Raw genomic sequence first — 20,798 nt, forward strand, 5'->3', positions numbered from 1 at the left:
CCCAGGAACCTATTTTCCTTTTCTAAAAGAGCTGCCTCTCACAGAAGGGCTGAACCCCTGGCCCCCAGCCCCTAATCAAGGTACTGGCTGGGATAGGCAACAACAGGTCGATGATAAAGAAAGATGTATCACTGTGGGACTCCTGGCAGATAAACTAAGTTACACAGGAGCCCCTCGGGGCCAGCATATGACAAGTGGGCAGGGTTGAGGAAATCCCTTCTCTGAAGGGGCCCCTACTGTCTCAGGGACAGACCAGAGCGCCACAGGCAGGGTCAGCTCTCCTCTCGCCCACAGCAAGTTTTCAGTGTCTTGCTTGGGACACAAAGGCAGTGTTCAGATACTGAGGGAGAGCGGCAGCATCCATTGTCTAGCCTCTGCCATGACTGCTCCAAGAACTCAGCACAGGCACTCTATTCTAGGCTTGAGTGAGGGTCTCATGGGTTGTCCTGGGCACCTACAATATTGGCTTCACTAGAGGTCATGGCTTGTGGGCACTCTGAGAACACATCCAAGCTCAGGCCAGCAAGAGTCTTGAACTTCCTGGGACCCCCAAGTCCTGGAGAGTAACAGGCCCAGGCAGCTTATCATGGATGCCCAGAGTGCAGGTGGGTAAGCCCACAGACTTTTTTCTGCATGTGTTACATGCGAAGTTGAAAGACAGCATTATCTAACCTGGTCACACTGGATTTGAAAACACTGCCCACAAGTACCAGTGAGTTGGGGTACAGCTCAGAGGCACAGTACTTGTATGTCATGTACAAGGTCCTGCTGAATTTGAGCCCCAACATTAAAACAAAAGGATGCACAGGGAAAAATTACTTATGTAGCTGCCTCTATGTAGAAATCCCTGCCCCTGTAATTTTATACACCTGAAAATCCAACTCTAAGACGTTAACATTTATAAATAAAAACCCTTGGGACATTCTGATAAAACGTGTGGGCTCTCTGGAGGCCTCACTCCTGCAGGGCCTCTGCTGTTGGAAACGCTGGCTCGAAGATAGGATCTTGATACCCGGCACAGTTACCACGTGGTTTCAGGGCAGGCCGGGACCTCTGGACTCATCCATTTCCTCCTCCCTCTGTCCAGACCTGCCTGGGACCACATGACAGCGTGCTAGAGCAGGTGAACCTGAGGCAGGCACACCTGCCTTCCACTCCAATTCCACAGGCAGATTGAGAGCTAGGATTTGTGTAAGGTCAGAGGGGCAGCAGGGAGGGAGAACAAACTAAGAACTCAAAGCATGACGATTGAATACATTCAAGAGTATTTACTAGAACAAAATGACAAAGTATCATTCATCAGCAGAAGCCTGTGACTGCGAACAGTAGAAAGGTAACTGGCCCTTTTGTAGTGAAGCTTGTGCTTTAGGAAAGAGAGGAGAGCTTACATCTTGGAGCTTCCCAGGAAGCAGCCCCAGAATGAGAGGACCTCCAAATATCACCTTTTTGGGGGACAGGGTCTCACATGCCAGGGCTGGCATCAAACTCACTGTGTAATCAACAGTAACACTGAACTTGTGATCCTCCTGCCTCCGTTTCCCAAGTATTAGAATTATGGTATGCACCACACTCAGTGTAGGTGGGGGTGGTGGGGATCAACCCAGGGCCTCGTGCACTGTCGACAGGTGGTCTAACAACTCCCAGATACTACTGTTAACAGCACATGGCTGTCTACAAGCATGCTCAGAGGGCCAACAGTGCTCTTCAAGGGGCCTGTTAGAGAAGGCAAGAAGCAATGGTTGGAGACAGTCGTAGACTTGTGGACCCTCACACAAACATGGGCAGCCTGGCCCTCGCTGTGATGGGCACCCAGTCTGTGTGTGTGTGCGCGCGAGAGCGTCTCCTCTAGCTCCCCATCTGTCCCTGCCTCTGGCTCTGGGCCTATCCCAGGCCCCCAGATTCCAGAACAGCAATGTTATCTCTCTATGAACATACCCCTTCAGCAGCAGCCGACTTACTGCAAATCCTTTCAGAAAACTCTGGCAGCTTCTATGCTGCCATTAGGCCCATATTGCCAGCAAGGGACAGAAATTGTGAACTGCAAGCCCAGGAATGTCTCTTTAACAAGATACGCCTTTTTCACGAGAATAAATAAAACCTGGCCTCAGACCAAACACCTTGGTGCACAGTGGACAGGCCTCAGTGAAGGCAAATACAGCAGAGGCTGGAAGCTCAGAGAAAGTCAGTGGAGACTCATTTGGAAACAGTGATTCTCACATAATAGTCATCCCGACAGGAGTTCATCAGCAAAACAAGAGCAAGAACAGAATTGGGCCTAGGAGGACCAGAGAGGCACTGGGACAGACAGAATAACAGGGGTCTTCTGGTACACTCTGCAGCATGAGCTGCCACATTTGGACATTTAAGCAGGGTGGAAGGGTGGGACCGGCCATCTGATGGCCACACATACAGACATAGCCCACTTCCTAATAACTACTTTCTTTCACACTGCTTCCTTCTCTAGGTCCCATAGATACAACAGATTCCCAGTCTGTAGCATTATGCTTGAATACAGAACCTCACTCAGTCCATGTTTGGCCTGGCATGCCTCCTGGGAGACATTCCCACCATCCATCTTGTTACTAAAGCTGTGGCCCCACTTCTATTGATGGCCAGTCTTCCGCACGGTGCCTTGCAGGTGGCAAATAAGTGTATCCTGGAAGCAACAGGTCTTGACACTGTTCAAACAACAGCTTCTGAGTCAGGCACATGAAATAAGGGCTTCCAATTCTCGAAAAGAGGCTGCTCAATTCCAGCCAGAAATCAACAGAACCGAGTAAGGCCTTGGCTCGTGATGTAGGCCCCATAGCCCAGGCACAGCATGGCGTCACCTCTCCTAGAGTCCCCATCAACATGCAGGATACTCATGCAGGTGTAGGCTCAGCTGTCCTGGTGCAGGGCTAAGGCACTGTCTTAACTCCTGCCCTGGAGGGGCAGCCATCATTGTGACGGGACTCTCTGGCTCCCTAAAGCCCGTCTCTTCCCTACTGCATGAGTCCTCACTCTCACCATGCTAACACCCACAGTCTGTGTTTTATTTCTATGCTTACTAAAACAATTTAACTTTGGTACTAACAGAATAGGAGCTATTTCACCAATATTGCTTATAATAAAACAACAACTTCAATGAGGAGAACTCCTGTGACCAGTCTTTTCCCTGGTGCTACTGGCAAGTGGCTGAGCACCCACTGAGTGTGCCACCTGCTTCTTGCTGCTGACAAAAATCTGCTTGGTGGCAGTGTAGACTCAACTAGCTGTGGGCCTTATAAGGTGGGTTTTAACACTCCTAACTTAACTGCATGGGTTAGGATGGTCCTCTCGCGTGGAAGAGGTGCTGACCCTCTTCTCTGACACACTCCTAGAACCCAGGCCCACAGCTCTGTCCCAGCACTGGGAATCACGTGGATGGCAGTCAAGGAGTTGGATAGCTAAAGCTTTCACTAACCCGTGGTCCCCACAACTTAGTCCCTTTTCCCAGGATGAGCCGGGCACAGCCTTTATGGTTTTTTACACTCCAGGGCACTGATGGAGCTGGATGGTCTCCAGAAGTGGGCTGGCGGTGTGCTACACTTCTGCTCCCCAGGACAGCCATGTGGAAGAGCCCTGGGCTGCAGTTCCAGTTCCAATGCAGAGGCCTAGAGCTGAGCACACTCCCTGCTGGGAGACCCAGAGTCGCTGAAAGCTTTAGGGGTTCTAGCTAATGGTGTTGGTGTCACTTGGTGACTGCAGAGGTCCCTAGCTGAAAGCAGCCGATCCTGTGTGCTCAGGTTTCAAAGTACTTGTAGATGGCCGTGACATACAGCATGACGTTCTGCCAGTCGGGCCGTTCAGTGCGTGCCATTTCATTGATGTCCTGTGGAGAAGGAGCTGAGTTAGGACTCGTTTTCCCTCCCAGGCCACCCCAATGGGCTTCTAGTCCCAGGAAGCAGCAGACAGCCTTTAGTCTAAGGCGTGCTGCTTCTTTCAGAGTAGAGGCCTCCAGTACTTGCTCTATCCCCAAAGGTCCCTGTGAGCATCTCCTTCCTCAGTACCGGAATCATCATCCCCAGTCACGATCCTCTCTGCCCCAGCCACAGCTTATCAAGTGGAAACCCTCCTCAGACATTCTAGGCTGTTCTCTGGAGACACTTTAGGGCTCACAGCACCATGGTTTGCCACAAACTATCAAAAGACTTTCTGTTTCAGCTGCCTTTTGCAGAGTACTAGTGATGTGTGCTGTGGAAACAGAGTGGCTCCCGCCCCGGGTCTCAGCACCTGTAACAAGTGCCTGCTGCAACTAAGGAGCAGGGCCAGGTCCTCGGAGAGACTATTCCAGTCGAGGAGCCCAGAAATGTCACTGAGCATACGGGATGAGAAGGGCTGTCCTGAGCAAGTTAAGACAGGAAACAAGTCAGTTGGCTTGTGAACAAATCTTGACTACAAGATTCTTTGTTAGGCTTAAACACCTAGCCATTTTTTATGTGTGACAACACTTTGTACATGGTGTGCAATGTTCTACTACAATAATTTTATCTGATCTCTTCCTATACAGCTGGATAGAAGCTAACCCAAGCAAGCATGCTTCTACGAGTTTCGAAGACACACTATAGGTGAACACTTATAGTGTAACTAATAATGTAAATATTTCTTCCTGTCACACAGTTGCTACAAGTTAAGGAAATGGATACCTGTAGCTAAGGAGACAGACCTAGAGACCTGCAGGTCTCCTAGGATCCTGAGAATGTTCTGGTTTCGCAGGATCCTTTCTTTTGCACACAGCCCTGAGCAAGGGGTCTGGGCACTGTCACTGTCACTCACGTGGAGCAAGTCCCTTGGTGCAGAGGCGTCTCTCTGCATCTAGATGTGGTGGGCTTGGAGAGGACAGTGAGAGCTGACAGATGTCTGTTTATGGGAACCCAGCACGGGCAGGGCAGAGCCTAAGAAAGGACCCCATTTTCCACAACTTGTGTTTTGCATCATAAGAAGCATTTTCAGCACCTTCTTATGGCCCCTGTGAGGAACTGTGGGCAGTGCCATCAACTTCCAGATATCTTCTGGGCTCAGGATGCCCTTGGCCTCATCCTCTAGACCAGTGGTTCTCACCTCTCCTAAGACTGTGACTCTTTAATACAGTTCCTCATGTTGTAGTGACCCCCCAACCATGAAACTTTTCATTGCTACTTCATTTGTTTGTTTGTCTGTTTGTTTTTTCCAAGACAGGGCTTCTCTGTGTAGCCCTGGCTGTCCTGGAACTGACTCTGGCTGGGATTAAAGGCATGCGCCACCACCGCCCAGCCTCATTGCTACTTCATAATTGTAATTTTGTTACAGTTATACATTGTAATGTAAATGTCTGTGCTTTCCAATGGTCTTAGGCCAGCCCATGAAATGGCCAATCAACCCCTAAAGGTGTCACAATCCACAGGTTGAGAACCACTGCTCCACACCAACAAAAGGCACACAGCCCTGTGGCACTTTTGCCCTGAACCCAAATATTCTGCTAAGAACAGACAATCATGAAGAACAGCCTTGAATAAGGGCTGCTGGGACTGTGGTCAAATCTACCTATTCCTTTGTATCCAAAGGAATACTTCCTCAAGAGAAGCACTCTGTGCAGCATCTGAGATCCTGCGAGTGTCACATCCCCAGCCCAGTGTGACCACTTTTCCTCAGTAAGGGCTTACCAGAGTGGACTTGATCCCAACACTTTCAGCTGCCTGGAAAGCCAGGGTGAAGTTCCTTTTCTGTAAGAGAAATCACGTCAGTGGGCGTGTAGACAACTGAAGACCATGCAGGACGACACTAACCCTCAGGGCCTTGACTCTCCTCTGCAACCAGCTCCAGTTCTACCTACTTTTTCCCCCTCACTCAGAAAGTTGCATTCTAGCAAAAGGGCTGAAGTCAACTGGAGACAGACCCCCAAAGACCATTGAAGCAGACACCTATCCAAAGACCATTCTCCCCTGTGGAATCTCCAAGGGTTTAATACAGGGCTTGGCTGCCATAAAGGAAAGCAGGGGGGACCTGAAGAACCTTCAGAGTTGGACACCTTGAACCATAACTGTGGACCACAAGACTGGTCATTTCTGAGGCTCATGGTGTAGAACAGGCTTTGAACAGAAGTGCTGGTCCTAAGGTGATAGGAGGCTAGGCCAGGCCAGCTGGCACTGCCCTGACCATTCATGTCACTATTATCTTTCTTTGGGACTTATAGCCCTTGATCCTAAATGTTGTCAACCAAAGAGAGCCAACAACCCCCACCAGAAATGCTGTGGCATGGGCAGTGGGCAGACCAAGGACTGGCCAGCTGAAGTGTAAACAACGCATTCAGGGGAATGAGCCAGGACAGGCTATTGTGAGGCAAGGCTGGAATGAGCGACCCACCACCAAGGCAGCATCCTTCTGGCTCACCTTATCTTGGCTGTTCAGCTCCTGATAAGGTATGTGGGCTGGGAGATAGGTGTGAAGCAACGCACAGAAAGCCAGCCCGTCGTTCCAGCTGCTGCTGAAGTTTGTGATGTCAATATTCTGAGGGAAGAGAAAAGAGGGATGCAGCGTGATCTTTCTGAGGATGAGTATGATCTGATCTCTTGGTTCTCAAGAAGGCAGGGCACAGAACCCCACCCCCACGCCATCACGTGACCTCACTCTGGGCCATGTCCAGTGCTTACCCTGTGACCATGACTAGGTCTTTATGGATCGCCCATTCTACCCATCTACCCACCAGTTTCCGATTTGTGTTCCTGCCTGGTAAAGCCTGGGCCTGAGACACAATCTATAAGCTGCCCCACACATGGCAGCCTCTCCAAAGCCTGCTGTGGTATCAATACAGACTGCCAGATGTGAATGACAACCAGTGAGGTTCCTCTCGTTTCTTAAAGCATTTAAAAGGTCTTCAAGCTAGGCAATGTGGCACGCACTTGTAATTCTGGAATTCAGGGAGACTGTGAGTCCAAAGCCAGCTTGGGATATACAGGCACTGTAGGACTCTGACAGCACCAGCAACCCTGCGGAGACTCCCCTGTCTGCCTGCAGGCTGTGTGAGGAGCTGCAGAGACTTGCCTTTGGGGAACAGTCGACAAGAGAGTGGGCTTGTTGATGACACTGCTGCCTTTGACCCATGGTCCAGTAAGGAAGCCCAATCAACGCCCGTCCTTCTTGCCACTGTGCATCTCAGAGGTACACAGACACATGCATGCTCTATACATGCTGTGCACGGGGACAGACATGTCCACTGATGGTGTCAAGCACCCCTGACACCCCGAATCCACCAGGCGTTGGCACACACTGTATGACGAGCTCCTGAGTCCTCGTTTCACATCTCAGTTCACTGCGTGTCTCCTCCCACTGCACTACGAGCCAGTCTCCTGAGCAGTCCAATTTCACTACGTAAGGCAAACCACCGAGCCGGAGAACCCCATAGCTATACGGAGCTCCAGGCTAACAGCTGGCAAAGCATTTACCACTTCCATTTCTTTTCATAAACACTGGACACCAGCTCTGCACCTGGAGGCTGTCCCCACGCTCCAGTGTCTAACAGTTAAACGGTCCCTTCATGGAGCAGCATGGAGCCCAGCTCTCACCAGCTACACCACCAAGCGCATTCTCTTGCCCCGTCTGTGTACACAGAGCACTGCCCTCGGGCAGCACCTTCACCAAGCTCACCTTGCTAAGTGCAGAGGCTCCAACAGCAATGGGTGACCTGACCACCTGCTGTTTCCCACTTCTCTAGCTAACTTCAACCGCTATAAACTTGTATGGAGAAGGATGGCAACCTGACTGAGCTTGGAAGGATGGGTGGCGGAAGCTGGCAGTGGCCAAAGTGCTGCACCTTAACAGTAACTGAAGGGTGCTCCCACCTCAGTAACTGAAGGGAGCTCCCACCCAGTGTGAACAGCAACTGAAGGGAGCTCCTACCCAGTGTGAACAGCAACTGAAGGGTGTCCCCACCCAGTGTGAACAGCAACTGAAGGTGCTCCCACCCAGTGTGAACAGCAACTGAAGGGAGCTCCCACCCAGTGTGAACAGCAACTGAAAGGTGTTCCCACCCAGTGTTCATTGGTATCTTTCTTCTCCAGGTCTCTGGGTCTGATTAGAAGCCTCTGTTTTGGTACCATACTGACCATTTTTCTGTTCTGGACATTTTTTCCCTCCCCTCCCCACAGTCTCTACTCTGGCTAATAGTTACTATCCCCACAGGGTTTCTGATGATATTCTAGTCACCTGGAAATAAATGGTGTGTAACAGTTGCCAATAGAAGATACCTCCCCTCCAAGACATAGATGTACACAATGTGTAAGAATATGTTCATGTGCAATTGCCTCTCTGTCTCTTTTCTCATCTGAATCTTAGCAAGCAGCCATCTAAGGTGGCCAGCTCCATCTGAGGAAAACTGGGACCTAGGAGATGAAACACTAACCCAGGGATCTCTGCAACAGAAGAGATCACAGGGACTGGAGCCTTTGTCTCAAACACTACAGAAAAAGCATCTAAGTCTTGCTTAGCTGGAGCTTTCTGTTACTGTCATTTTTGCAGCACTGGGCTGGGATCCCCACAAATGCTAGGCCATGCTCTACCTCTGGGCAGCTCACCCTGGAGCAGTCTTAAAAGAGGGTGGTAGCCTCAGCCTTAGTTCTCACTGCTGGTAGCTTGCCTATAAGGTACGTCAGACAAAGACCAGGCCAGGCCTGATGAGCGGCATGGTATACAAGCTCCCATATAAGATGAAACTGAAAGGTCTTTTGTTTACAGAATGCTATGGAGGAAAGTCCACTAATGGAACTAAAATGAAAAGAAAAAAAGAAAAGAAAAACTCTTTTTATGCTTCCAGGACTTCCATCCAAGTGACTGAAGCAGACGCTGAGGCACAGGCCTTGAACAGACAAGGGGGCAGGAAGTGTTTTAGTGACACACAGAGGTCTGTGCTTGCAGACCAGCAGAAGTATCTCACTCGAGGTCACTGACTGCTGGAGAAAGACAAACCTCTTCTTCCTGTGTCGGTGCCCCTTTTGCTCCCGAGGACACAGCGGTTCTCACAGAGTTGTGGACGTGCCTGGCTTCACTGCACTCACAGCAGAAGCTCCTGCACCCCAGCAGCCAGGCTAAGGCTGGCTTCCTCCAGACAAACCCCACCCTGCTGGGGGAAAAGCTGCTGGTGCCTCTTTACCCTGTTCCTCCCCTCAAAATAGACACAGGATATGGCTCCTGGATGAACCAGGATTCCTGGGGTTCCAGGTGAGAGGTGCTTTTGATAGCTGAGGATAACATTTCAGATCAAAATAAAGCCCAAATGTAGACAAGCTGGCTGACTCTTGAGCCCCTACCCCCCCACCCTGGTGGCTGGAGGTGAGCTACTTAGAAGTTAGGTGGTGACTAAGGACAATGAGTCCATTAAGCAGTGAACCCAAGGAACCAGTTTAGTCTCTGCTCAGAACAAAACACTCAAGGATGCTAGGCCTGAACACAGGGATGCTCCTGAGGAAGTGGGGAAAAGCCCACAAGCCTGAGAGCGCAAGTCTACTGCCCCCAACCACTATCGTTGTTTGTAATGGTCAGGGCTGAAAGTTTTGCTACAAAGGTCTGCAAACACTGGGCTGGTTTGCAAAGGGAAAAAAAAAAGGTCAGTGCTAGAAACAGAAGAGCCCCCAGCCACATGTCCACAGGTGAAGCTCTACATGCCATGGCCACTGCCGTCCAGTGACATCATGACAAGACTGGCAAGCAGCTTGGAGAAGAACACCGAATAATAACAAGTCATACCAAGTTATCAGAGAAACAGCTTTTCCCTTCATCACCCATGTCTAACGGCTCCGCCCTGCAGATGCTACCATCTGTTCCCAAAGCTGGACTGTGAGTGGGCTCCAGGTTGGTGGGATGGGGGAATCCTGGGCCCTTCACCAAGTCTGTTGCCACCAGAACCAACCTCTCTCTCACTGTTTCTTTTATAGCCTGATGACCGAGTGCAGCAGGCGCAGTCTGATGTTCTATCTCTGCAAGTACAGAGCTCAACACCCTCTCTCAGGTCAAGAGCAAAGGCAGCCAGACTTGTCTGGGGACTGCTGCTCTATATAGCCCAGTTGTCACTTCACCTGCTCACAGTGGCCAAACAAAACAGCAACCTGCGGTTTTCTTGTCAACTAGTTGGTATAAATTTCAACTGTTTGTGACTCAGAAAAAACCCAACTCAACACCACTGTGTGAAGCTTGTGGATGGGGGAGGGCTAGGCCTCACATTTCCTGAACACATAAGCAGCTGTCCCAGGCTTCAGTAAAGTAGATATATAAATGTCAGTCCACTCTGATGATGGACTGCTAAGCCTTTAGGAGACACCTGAAGAGTCCACGTGTCTGTTCACTACGAAGCAGCAGGGACTAACACACCCAATCTATCATCATTTGTTTCAAAACAGCAAGATGAGTATGGCCTCCTCAGGTGGATCTGTTTTCTGCAGGCCTTAAATAAAGCTTTATGAGCTTATCACGGAAATATTAAGGAAAAGAAAGACACAAAGTGAATGCACAGGGAAAGGGGAACAAATCTGGAAGGAGCTGTGTGTGTATGTGTGTGTGGGGTTATGATCAAAACACATTATATGGGGGCTGGTGAGATGGCTCAGCGGTTAAGAACACTGACTGCTCTTCTAGAGGTCATGAGTTCAAATCCCAGCAACCACATGGTGGCTCACAACCATCTACAATGAGATCTGATGCCCTCATATGGGTGTCTGAAGACAGCTACAGTGTACTTACATATAATAAATAAATAAATCTTTAAAAAAAAAACACATTATATGAAAGTCTCAAAGAATTAAACAAACAGAAAGTAAAGGGGACTTGACTGACAACCTGAGGAGACAGTGATGACCTCAGGTCTGCACCTAAACACTAGCTTACATGGGAGCCAGCACGGGGACTGGGAACTGAGCCTGCCAGATGACCTGAGAGGAAGGGGTGTGGGGATGCAGTTGTTCTTTCTGAGGACTATTTGCCCATTCGATGGATCCTCACGTGAGGCCAGGCCCTGGAGTCAGGCCTTGACACTCAGGGGTGGTTGACAAGTAAAACAGAAGCCCGCATGTGACCTGACACAGTCCAGAGCCAACAGAAGGCTGCCAAGTGAAGTGTGGATGAATGGACTCAGAAGAGCCAATGGGAGCTGGCAGGCTGGGGCTGTGTTAGGGGGCTGCTGACTGTAGAGGCCTGTGACAGCAGAGAAAAGGGAGTTAGGCTACAGATGGGCTTGGAAACAGGTTAAATACATGACGGGAAGGGCATGTAGTGCTAAGGATAGCCCTTAGCTTCTCTTGACAGAACCACAGACCTGTAGTGACCTTCACAGAAGCAGAACTCACTGAAAACAGGGTTTGAGCATACAAGGAGGTACATTTTGGGAGTGTTGACTTTAAGGTACTTTGTAAATAGACAGAGGGGGCCCAGAGGCACTAATATATGGGTGCAGGGGTCATGAGAGAGAATTCAGTGAAAGAGTAAGACCATCAGTGTCCCCAGTGGAATTGCCTAGGAGACACAGCAGGGCAATAAAGGGAAAGGAGACCTTGGAGCTCTCCAAAGCAGTGGCCATGCTGACAAAAAGCATTAATGGGGCACAAAGAGGAGCAAAGAACTGACGAGGAACCTGTACGCAGCGGAAGGGAGTGTTGGAGAGATAAGATAAGGCTGTGGTGCAGCTTGGTGGTAGGAACTTTCCTCTCGTTGCATGAGGGTCTGACTGTAATCCCAGCACCATGTAAATGAATGGAAATGCACAGCCAAGAAGAGAGAGCAAGCAACGCAGTAGTGCTGCTCAGAGGCCAGGGGGACAGAAAACCTCCGCACTTACAGTGAGAATGGCCACTTGTGAGGGGAGCACAGTACAGAGGCCACTAACCTGTACCAGTGCAATCCTGCCAGGCACTTTCTCACAGAAATCTACAGTGACATTTCTAGTTTTTAAAATGTAGCCTTTGGTGTACAAGGCAAATCCTACTTCTCCAGGGCTGTCCTCAGTGATGTCTGTACTGCAGATCAAGGAAGGGTTACAGGCTGAGGATGTTACTCTCCAGTCCGTACAGGACTGCCGATGTGCTGGCTAGCCAACGCCACGTGTTGGCCGTCTCACCGCGTGAATCCCAAGGATCAGACTTAGGTCATCAGGTTTGGCAGTAAATGCTTTTCTACTCACTGAACCATCTCATTGTGCCCAAATTCACTTTTCTAGAGAAAAATATGTACACTAATTTCTATACAGACTTCTCAGTGTTCATAGGCAACACTGCCAGTGCTCGGCAGGTTCCTACCACCTATACCAGGCAGCTCACAACTCCCTGGGCACCTCTGCCTTTCTCCGGCAGTCACATGCACTTACCTACACATATACACATAATGAAGATGAAGAGAAAGCCTGGGGCTGGAGAGATGGCTCAGCTTTGAAGGACATGTACTGTTCTTCCGAAGGACCCAAGTTTGGACCCAGCACCTGCATCAGGCTGCTCACAACTGCCTGTGATTCTAGCTCCAGTTCCATGGGCATTCACTGCCTCTGGTCTCCACTGACACCTACACTCGACTGTACGTATGCCACACAGACACACCACACCACATCATCATCATCAACATCATCATAAAAAAAAGATAGGCTAAATATTTAAAAAAATAATAATCTTAAACAACAACCACAGAAAGCAGGAGAGGCTAGGCAGGGCAGCACATGCCTGCATTCCAGCATTCTAAGGCTGAGACAGGAAGATGCTGAGTGTGGGGCCAGCCTGGGTAACAGAGTGAACATCATCTGTTTCTTAAGCAAACAAACCAAGAGGGAGCTAAGAAATATCCTAGTAGTTATATCTCCAGTTTATTTGTGAATTCATACTTTCCATTTAGTTTTCCCATTGGTTTGGGGCTTTTCAACCTGGCAGACCAGTTGGTTCTGTGTCTGCAGCAGAACACAGAAACAAGAGTTTGTGATGTGTATGAACACAGGAGTTTGAGAGAGGTCCAATGAATTCACCTACGGTGACACAGGAACCTGAGGTAGGGGAACCAGAAAAGGCCAGCCTAGGCTACATAGTGCAATGACATCTTTAAAAAGCCACAGAGTTTCATCCAGGACATGTCTTCAATGTGAATAGACAATACCTTTTATTTGTTACACATGCTGTCACCTGTGACACTCCCTTGGAGGGCCTGGAGCAGAGAAGCCCAGTCCCCTGCCCCTTTACTTTTCTAGGGGATGAGCCTAGGGGAAGGCCTGTCAGTGGCCTCAGATGGGCCTGTCTTCTTACCCCTTTAAATGCACTGAGAGTTTAGGGGTAGGATATGAAAGCCAAGACATGTATACATCTCTCTCTATGTTTAAGATGCTATAAAATACCTAAAAGTGGGGACTCGGGAGCCAGCTCAGTTAGTACAGTACTTGCCATGTGAACATAAGGACTCAAGGTCCAAGCACCCACACACTACTGGGGGCGTGGCACGTGCTTGCAATCCCAGCACTGGGGAGACAGACACAGACAACCCCTGAGGGTTGCTAACCAGGCAGGCAGTCTAGCCTAGCTCTTGAGTTCAGGTTCGGTGAGAGACCTTGTTTCCAAACACTACGGTGGAAAGCAACTGAAGAGGATACTGGGCATAGACCTCTGGCTTCCATATGCACACAGGTACAGACAAGAGGGCAGGCATATGCTTGCACACACACACACACATCTGAAAATGTTTGAATTTGTCTAAAATTTAATTAAGGACCACAGAATACAGCCCTAAAGACCACATGTTCTTTAAAAAGCTATTAAAGGTCTGATCTATTTAAGGAAATGCCATTTTATGGGCATCTGGCAAGGAGCCAGAGGGCATGATTCATCTTCCATCATCTACTTCCGTATGCCCTTGGCTATGGAAAGCAGAATCTGCAGAACGCACGTGGTACGACCATCTTCATTAAGAACCAGTTTTGTGATGTAAAGTGGAAATAAAAAAACCAAAAACTAAACAAAACCCCCAAACTACAGCAGAAGCAGGAATGAGTTACTCCAGGTGCCTACCCTCACACCAGGGGCAGGGCTTGTAGGTTGTCTGGGAGCCTGGGTATGATATGCTAGGGGGTGTAATTTATAACAAAGTGAAATATCCCTTTTTAATCTCTCCAAGTAAGGCCCAAGGGAGAGACGTAGGAGCTTTGTGCTACTATGCCCTTTCTCTTCTGAAACTGAGCCAGGCTGTGGTAAGGCAGGGGGAAGAAGGTACACTGTGAAGTCTAGCTGCCGGGACCCGCTGTCACAGTCTGAATGTCACCTATCCCCACAGGCTGGCCGGGACCTGCTGTCACAGTCTGAATGTCACCTATCCCCACAGCTGGCCAGGACCTGCTGCCACAGTCTGTCACCTGTCCCCACAGGCTGGTTTCCCGGCTGCTTCCCAGTAGTGGTTGTAGAGACTTCCTCTGGAGGAAGGAGGTCCACTGGGGGGTGGGGACGGACTTGAGGCGTCTATCCCTGGCTCCTCCTTCTTACATCCTCTGATTCCCCATCACCAGGAGTCAATAGCCCTCTCTACTACACAGTCCAGCTGCTTGATGCTCTGCTCAGACACCTGGGGCTAAACAGCCAGGAAACCATTAGCAAAAATACATCTTTCCTCCTGAAGTTCCTGTCACACAGCCATGGCAGAGCTGGCGAGCCTCCAAAGGCAGGGCCTGCTGTCTTACTGGAGACTCTTAATCCTCACTGCATTCCACAATTATCTGCCAAGGCTTTCCTTTCCCAGCTCAGCCCTAAAGCTGCTGATCCGACTGGTTTAGAGAGAGTCAGGGCATTGTATTCTTCCAACCTTTCCCTTAGGTGATGTGAGGGTGAACCAAGAGCAGGCAGAAAGGGCACTGCACAGGACTGTCCAGAACATGCACCGAAAGTTCATGAGGGTGCTCACAGGGACACACCCAGCCCAGCCTAGAAGCTGGGAAATCAAGGAAAACAACTAAGAAGATCTCCGTAGAGAGGTTTTATGTTAATGAGCTGGTGCCTGCTGGAGTGAGAGGAAAAGAATAAGTGTAACAGAATAAGGAGCAATGGCACCCCAAAAGACAGACATTCCTACTGTGCCTGCTGCACAACTTCTCAGCCGGGTTTCTGCTGGGCGTGACTAGGAACCAGATCCGCCCTCCAGATCTACCCACCAGTTCACAACAAGGGACAGAAGCACTGGGAGTAGTGAGAAGAATATACAACGTGGGGTACAGCACACATGACAGTTCCTCTTATATAAACCTGGAGGATAGGAAGAAGGAACTTACTGACAGAGAGACTTTTAAAAAGGTCATGCTATCCAATCATAGTGTGGACCCTTATCTGCATCTTAATTTAAGCAAGTCAATAGTACAGTCTGAGACTGAATGGCTGGGCCAGGCTTGAGAATCCTCCAGGTAGTGAGGAGGTAGGAAGATCCTACGCAGATGATGGGCAGGTGGCTGCAGGAATACAGGAAAGCTTTATTCTCATCACAAACAAACTCACAGTACAATCTAGAAAGAAAACCTACCTACCTGTCCAAATGTAAATGGACAGGAACTGTAACATGTTCCCCAAAGAAGACACTGAAGTGGCCAATACTCTTATGTATCAGTGTTCAATACCACTAACTTTTCAGAAAGCACATTTTGAAGCTACCACAAGATGCCACTTTACACTCACTAAGATGGCTAGTAAAACAGCAATGGAAAATAAGCTAGGTGCAGTTCAGCGGTAGGCTCTAGGCTCATATGTGCAAAGCCCTGGGTTCCATCTCCACCACCAAACTCAAAGAAAAACGGCAGGCACTGAAGTCACCAAGGAGGAGGCTCACAGGTCTTCAGCAGGCTACCATGGCCACTATGTGACTAGCAAGAAGTGAGTACACATGTTCCTATAATCAACTATATAGCAACAGTCTAAGAAATATTCCTCACAGCGGCCCCAAAAGGAAACGCGGCTCAGATCTGCCAGTGGGTAAATACAATGTAGTCTTTCTATGCAATAGAATATTTGTCAGTCATAGAGAGGAATGGGATGCTGACATATTACAACATGAATGAATCTTGAAATAAGTGAAACACTTACAAAGTACATTAGTGGTTGCCAGGTACTGGAAGAGGGGAAAGGGGAGTGACAACTTCCTGTGTGGAAGATTTCCACTGGCAACTGATGGAAAGTTCTGGAGCTAGGTGGTGGTGACCTATGTGCAGCACTGCAAACATTATTAATACCACTGGACTATATATATTTTAATTGGGTAAATGGTAAATTTCGCTACATATGTCTTTACCACAACATTTCTAAACCAGCAGACATTGCGCAGTGCCTTCTACCCAGTATCTCCTCATGTCATGGCAAGTAAGTGCTTTTGGAGTATTTACTAAAAGGTCATATAGTTTGAATGTACTTGATTCTTGAAAGACATTTATGGGAATGTATTATGGCCTAGCCTTAAGAAATTACTTCTTAAAACCAAAAGCACTATAGGGTAAGTGTCAGAATACCAGTGGCTTTCTTCACCACTAGGAGACTGAGCACCCCAGTACTGCCAAAGAAACTGGGATGTCATCCCTATGAACAGATTCTTCAAACCAACACCAAGACGCTGTCCCACAACTGGTTCAAAGCTCCAAGAATGGCACCAGGACATAGCTTCAAATATATTGAATCATCACAAAAATAAGAGGTATTCAGGGAGGGGGTGTTAATGGTTTTCTACCTTTTTTTTTCAGCCAAATTAACCTATTTTGAGGGGATAGTTCAAGGTAGATTCAGGGCAAAGGTCACTGTAGGAAATAAGGATCCTGCCTTTTGCTTCCCATGAACCCTTCTCACAGGGAGTAACTTTTTTTAAAAAAAAAAAAAAAGATTTATTTATTTTACTTATGAGTACACTGTAGCTGTCTTCAGACACACCAGAAGAGGGCATCGAATCTCATTACGGATGGTTGTGAGCCACCATGTGGTTGCTGGGATTTGAACTCAGTACCTCTGGAAGAGCAGTCAGTGCTCTTAACCGCTGAGCCATCTCTCCAGCCCCCAGGGAGTAACTTTTTATGGAGGAGCAAAGACCGGCAATGTATGCTTCCCAAGAGCTCAGGAGAGGACAGCTAGAAAGAGGCATGTACCCGGCCAGGCTGGTGGCTGGGCTGCTGCCCATTAATGAACTAAGGGCAAGCTGTGAGCGGTTTTATTAGCAGCCTTGTCTTTCTTAATTAACATTTCTACAAATTTGTTATTTCCACAGACTTTAGTTTTGTTGTGGCAGGGTTATTACTCACCAAGATAAAATTCTGACTTTCCAATGCACTCATAGTGACCCTCAAACATCTGCCCTGGAGTGTGTTCTGGGAAGGGCTCGGCAAAGCAAGATGGAAGGGTGATGGTGTGGAAGTCATTGTCTATCCAAACGTCTAAGAAAACAAGCTTGTTGGAGGGGAAGAAAAGTAAGCATTCCTAACATCTACGTTGGTCTTTCTCAGTCTATTCTCGGAGGGAAGGGAGTCATCAATCTTGTGTTCAGAATCTGGGAGTGTGGGGTGTGGACTCTACCAAGACATCTTATGCAGCCAACACAGAAACCCTGTTTAAACACTCTTCAAGAAGGCTCTTCCACTCATGCTAGAACTACGGTTAAGAGATGCAGTTCTTCAGATAACTACTCTATTTAAATCAAGGTGAGTCATATGGTTTTGAAAACACCTCTCAGTAGAGCATTACTGAAAAGGGAAAGTGAGGTTAGAGCATCGCAGGTTCCAGCCTCCTATGGATGGAGCCTCTATGTTGGCACCACTCTGCACTAGCTAGGAAAGTTCATGAAACACATGGTTTTCCCCTCTTGTGAGTGAGCCTCACCTTTCTCATACGCAGCAGGAAACAGTAAGCACGTATGCGGATCAACAGGACAGCTAGTAAAGCATGCAGACTCTCCTGTTGGAGCTGGGCACACCGTCCCTTCTCTTGCCCACAAGACAGTGTTGACTCAAGCCAAAACATAGAACAGATAAAAAACTCTGTTTCCCTACCCTCAGGAGAGGCCACTGGGTACCAAAAGACAGCCACAATGGTTTCTAATTTCTCTTCTCGAGCCATGCCCAGAGATGAAGAAAGCCTCTAATATGGGCCCTCAAAGTATACATTCAAGAGAATTACACTTATATAGCTTTGCTTCCCAAAGAGACTCTTCAAAGGTGGGCTTCATCCTACTAAACCAATTGAGCAGAAAATCTAATCGTTTTCTCATGTCAGCCATGGTTTGCTGAATAATATGCAGAGTGAGAAAATATCAAGAGAAGTACAAATCCAGAAACAAAGTCCAGAGCATCTGAAAGCAGAGACAGGATGAATGTATCCCCCAAGCCGCTGCTAATTCAATATACGGTGAGCAGACCTGCACTACTGCGCTGACGGTGAGCCGTCTGTACACCTGGGACACACTACTTCCCGCCTGGGGTGCACATTTCAGGAAGGTTACCTGTTTGCCTCACCCCCTCACACTGAGCTGGCACAGGAGACTTGGAAGGACCACTGATCTCTACTGCCATGACTCTTCCTAGTTCTGAAATGTAGGTGCTGCATTTAGCCTGACACAGCATCCCCAGGCCATTCAAGTGCAGATATCCTTGATGTGAAATGCCTGTGGTCTCCCAGGAGCTCAGAAAGGAAATGATCTCAGGGAAGAGATGCTCTGTGTAGCATGCTCACCTTACAATGAACCTCTTCCGTTGCTTACAGCAGGAACCAAGCTGTTTTCTTAAACCTGTGAGTGTGTTACTCTGTATACCTAGAGTCGTTCTGGCAGAAGAAAATGGCTTGCTCCTGCTAAGCCCTGAACTCCACAATTCACTTTCCTTTAATACAACAGATTGTTAAGAGAAACCATACATTTTACTCTGGACCGGATACAACAGACACCACTGTTCTGATGGACATGACCAGGCCTTGGAGAGGAACAAGTGTTCAACCCCAGCTGCCCCTGTGGGACACTTTATTCCTGACTCCATACTGTTTCTGACTTTATTTTGCAAATGAGTCCATCACCAGCTGTCCTTGCTATTTCTTGGTATATAACATAGGGCGAGCCAAGATATAAGGCACTGAAGACCTTAATGAACAGCAAAGGCAACATAAGACTAGATGTTGACGCCAGTCAAATCTTTATAATGATAAATCTGAGTCATTAAAAACAGTTAAATTATGCCCAGGAAAAGGCATAATTCTAAAAGGCTAGGAAATAATAGTTTCAGAAATAATTTGAAAGTTCCTGAGGACAAAGGTCACACTCTAGATTACAAGCTGTTCCTGCTTGTATTTAATTACCTCTCTGGCTGTCTGTGGTAAGTGCTAAGTACATAGTTCATGGTTTAGAACAGAAACAGGAAAAAAGTTCTTCACAAGTTGAGAAGCTTAAAGGAGCTGGCATCACAGAGACACTCCCAGTAAGCACCCCACCATGGAGGCATAACCCCAAAGCATCACTGTCGTCGGCACCAAGACCAGGAGCAACACCTCACCCCAGCTCGCTTGGTGCTCTCAGCAAGGTCACGGCCTTTGTTTTCTCTAAACTGAGTTTCCTCAGAGGAGCATGGAGATGAAAACTCTGCACAGTAACAGTAGAGACTAAAACCCATCATCTACAATCTGCTTCCTTTCCCCACAGTCTGCTTTGTCTTCCATCCTTTCTAGAGCCGCCATTACCGATCCTGGGGAGACACCCTCCTCTTGGGGAAGGTGTGTGCTCTTTGCTTTGCTGTCTCTGATATTATGGGCATACTGTATAAGTCAGTGTGACCGTGCACTCTGTCCTTAAGATGCTTTTAAATTTTTCTATCATTCATAATCCTTCCCAACTTAAGAGCCTATTGGCTACAATATTCACCTTAATTCATGTCTTAAACCATATACAGAGATAAACTCAGACCTAAATGTATAAACTTTTCAGAAAAAAGAAAGAATTCTTTGATATCTCAGGTTAATCAAACACTTATATATCATATCAAAGCATCCATAACATATTTTTCATAAAAATAATTTCAAAAATTAAATGCTATTAAAATAAAAACTGGCCCTTCATAAGATATTAAAAGTAAAAACAAATCATAGAAAGTGAGGAATGTTTGAAAGCCAGGTACTTCATATGAAGGACCTGAACTCAGAATATTTATAGAAATCCTAATCAACAAACAACATAAAATAACAAATTAAGCAAAAGAACTGTACAATTCACCAAATAAAATATATGGTAACAAACTAGCCTATGGAAGGTGCTACAAAAACTAAAGCACACGGAGACTCCACTGCACACTGCTAATGGCCGTCAGCTGCCCAGGGCCTTGTGAGGAAAAGAAATAAGCAGAACTCTCCAACACTTGTGGAGACGCAAAGTGCGGCAGCCTCTCCCATGGGCACACTGGCAGCTCCTTAAGCTGCCTCTCCTCACCTCAGATCCCTCTCTTTACACTTACATATGTAGACAATGCTCCAGTCACTCCCCAAAGCCACACATTCAAACCTGAACTGCTATGGTTCATGAGGAGCCAGGGGTTGAGCAAGTCATCAAGTCAGGAGAGCAAAGCTCCAGTGAATGGCTTTGGTGTCCTAAAGGATCCCAAGTTGAATATGGCGGTACATGCCTGTGACTCTTACAGTGTGTGTGTGTGTGTGTGCATGTGTGTACTAGTGTGATGGGTGGGAAGATTTATTGAGTCTATCTCCAGAGGAGGAGGAAGAAGGGAGGAGGAAAAAAGGAAAGAAGGAGGGAAGCAAGAAAGAGAGAAAAAAGGGAAGGGGAGAAGAGGGGAGGGCAGAGGAGGGGAGGGA

The 20,798-nt window shown here is 47.9% G+C and overlaps 1 protein-coding gene across 1 annotated transcript in view; it reads right to left on the reverse strand.

The window, feature by feature from the left end:
• Positions 1-1,242: 1,242 nt before the first annotated feature.
• Specc1l (sperm antigen with calponin homology and coiled-coil domains 1 like) overlaps positions 1,243-20,798 on the reverse strand; it is a 103,657-nt gene continuing 84,101 nt past the window's right edge. The window contains exons 14-16 of the mRNA XM_028773928.1: positions 6,391-6,507; positions 5,664-5,723; positions 1,243-3,853 (exon numbers count right to left, since the gene is read on the reverse strand). Coding sequence (XP_028629761.1) covers positions 3,764-3,853; positions 5,664-5,723; positions 6,391-6,507 — 267 coding nt within the window. The 3' untranslated portion in view covers positions 1,243-3,763. The remainder of the gene's footprint in view (positions 3,854-5,663; positions 5,724-6,390; positions 6,508-20,798) is intronic.

Source organism: Grammomys surdaster, unplaced genomic scaffold (genome assembly GCF_004785775.1).
Source record: "Grammomys surdaster isolate TR1022 unplaced genomic scaffold, NIH_TR_1.0 237, whole genome shotgun sequence".
NCBI classification, from domain to species: domain Eukaryota; kingdom Metazoa; phylum Chordata; class Mammalia; order Rodentia; family Muridae; genus Grammomys; species Grammomys surdaster.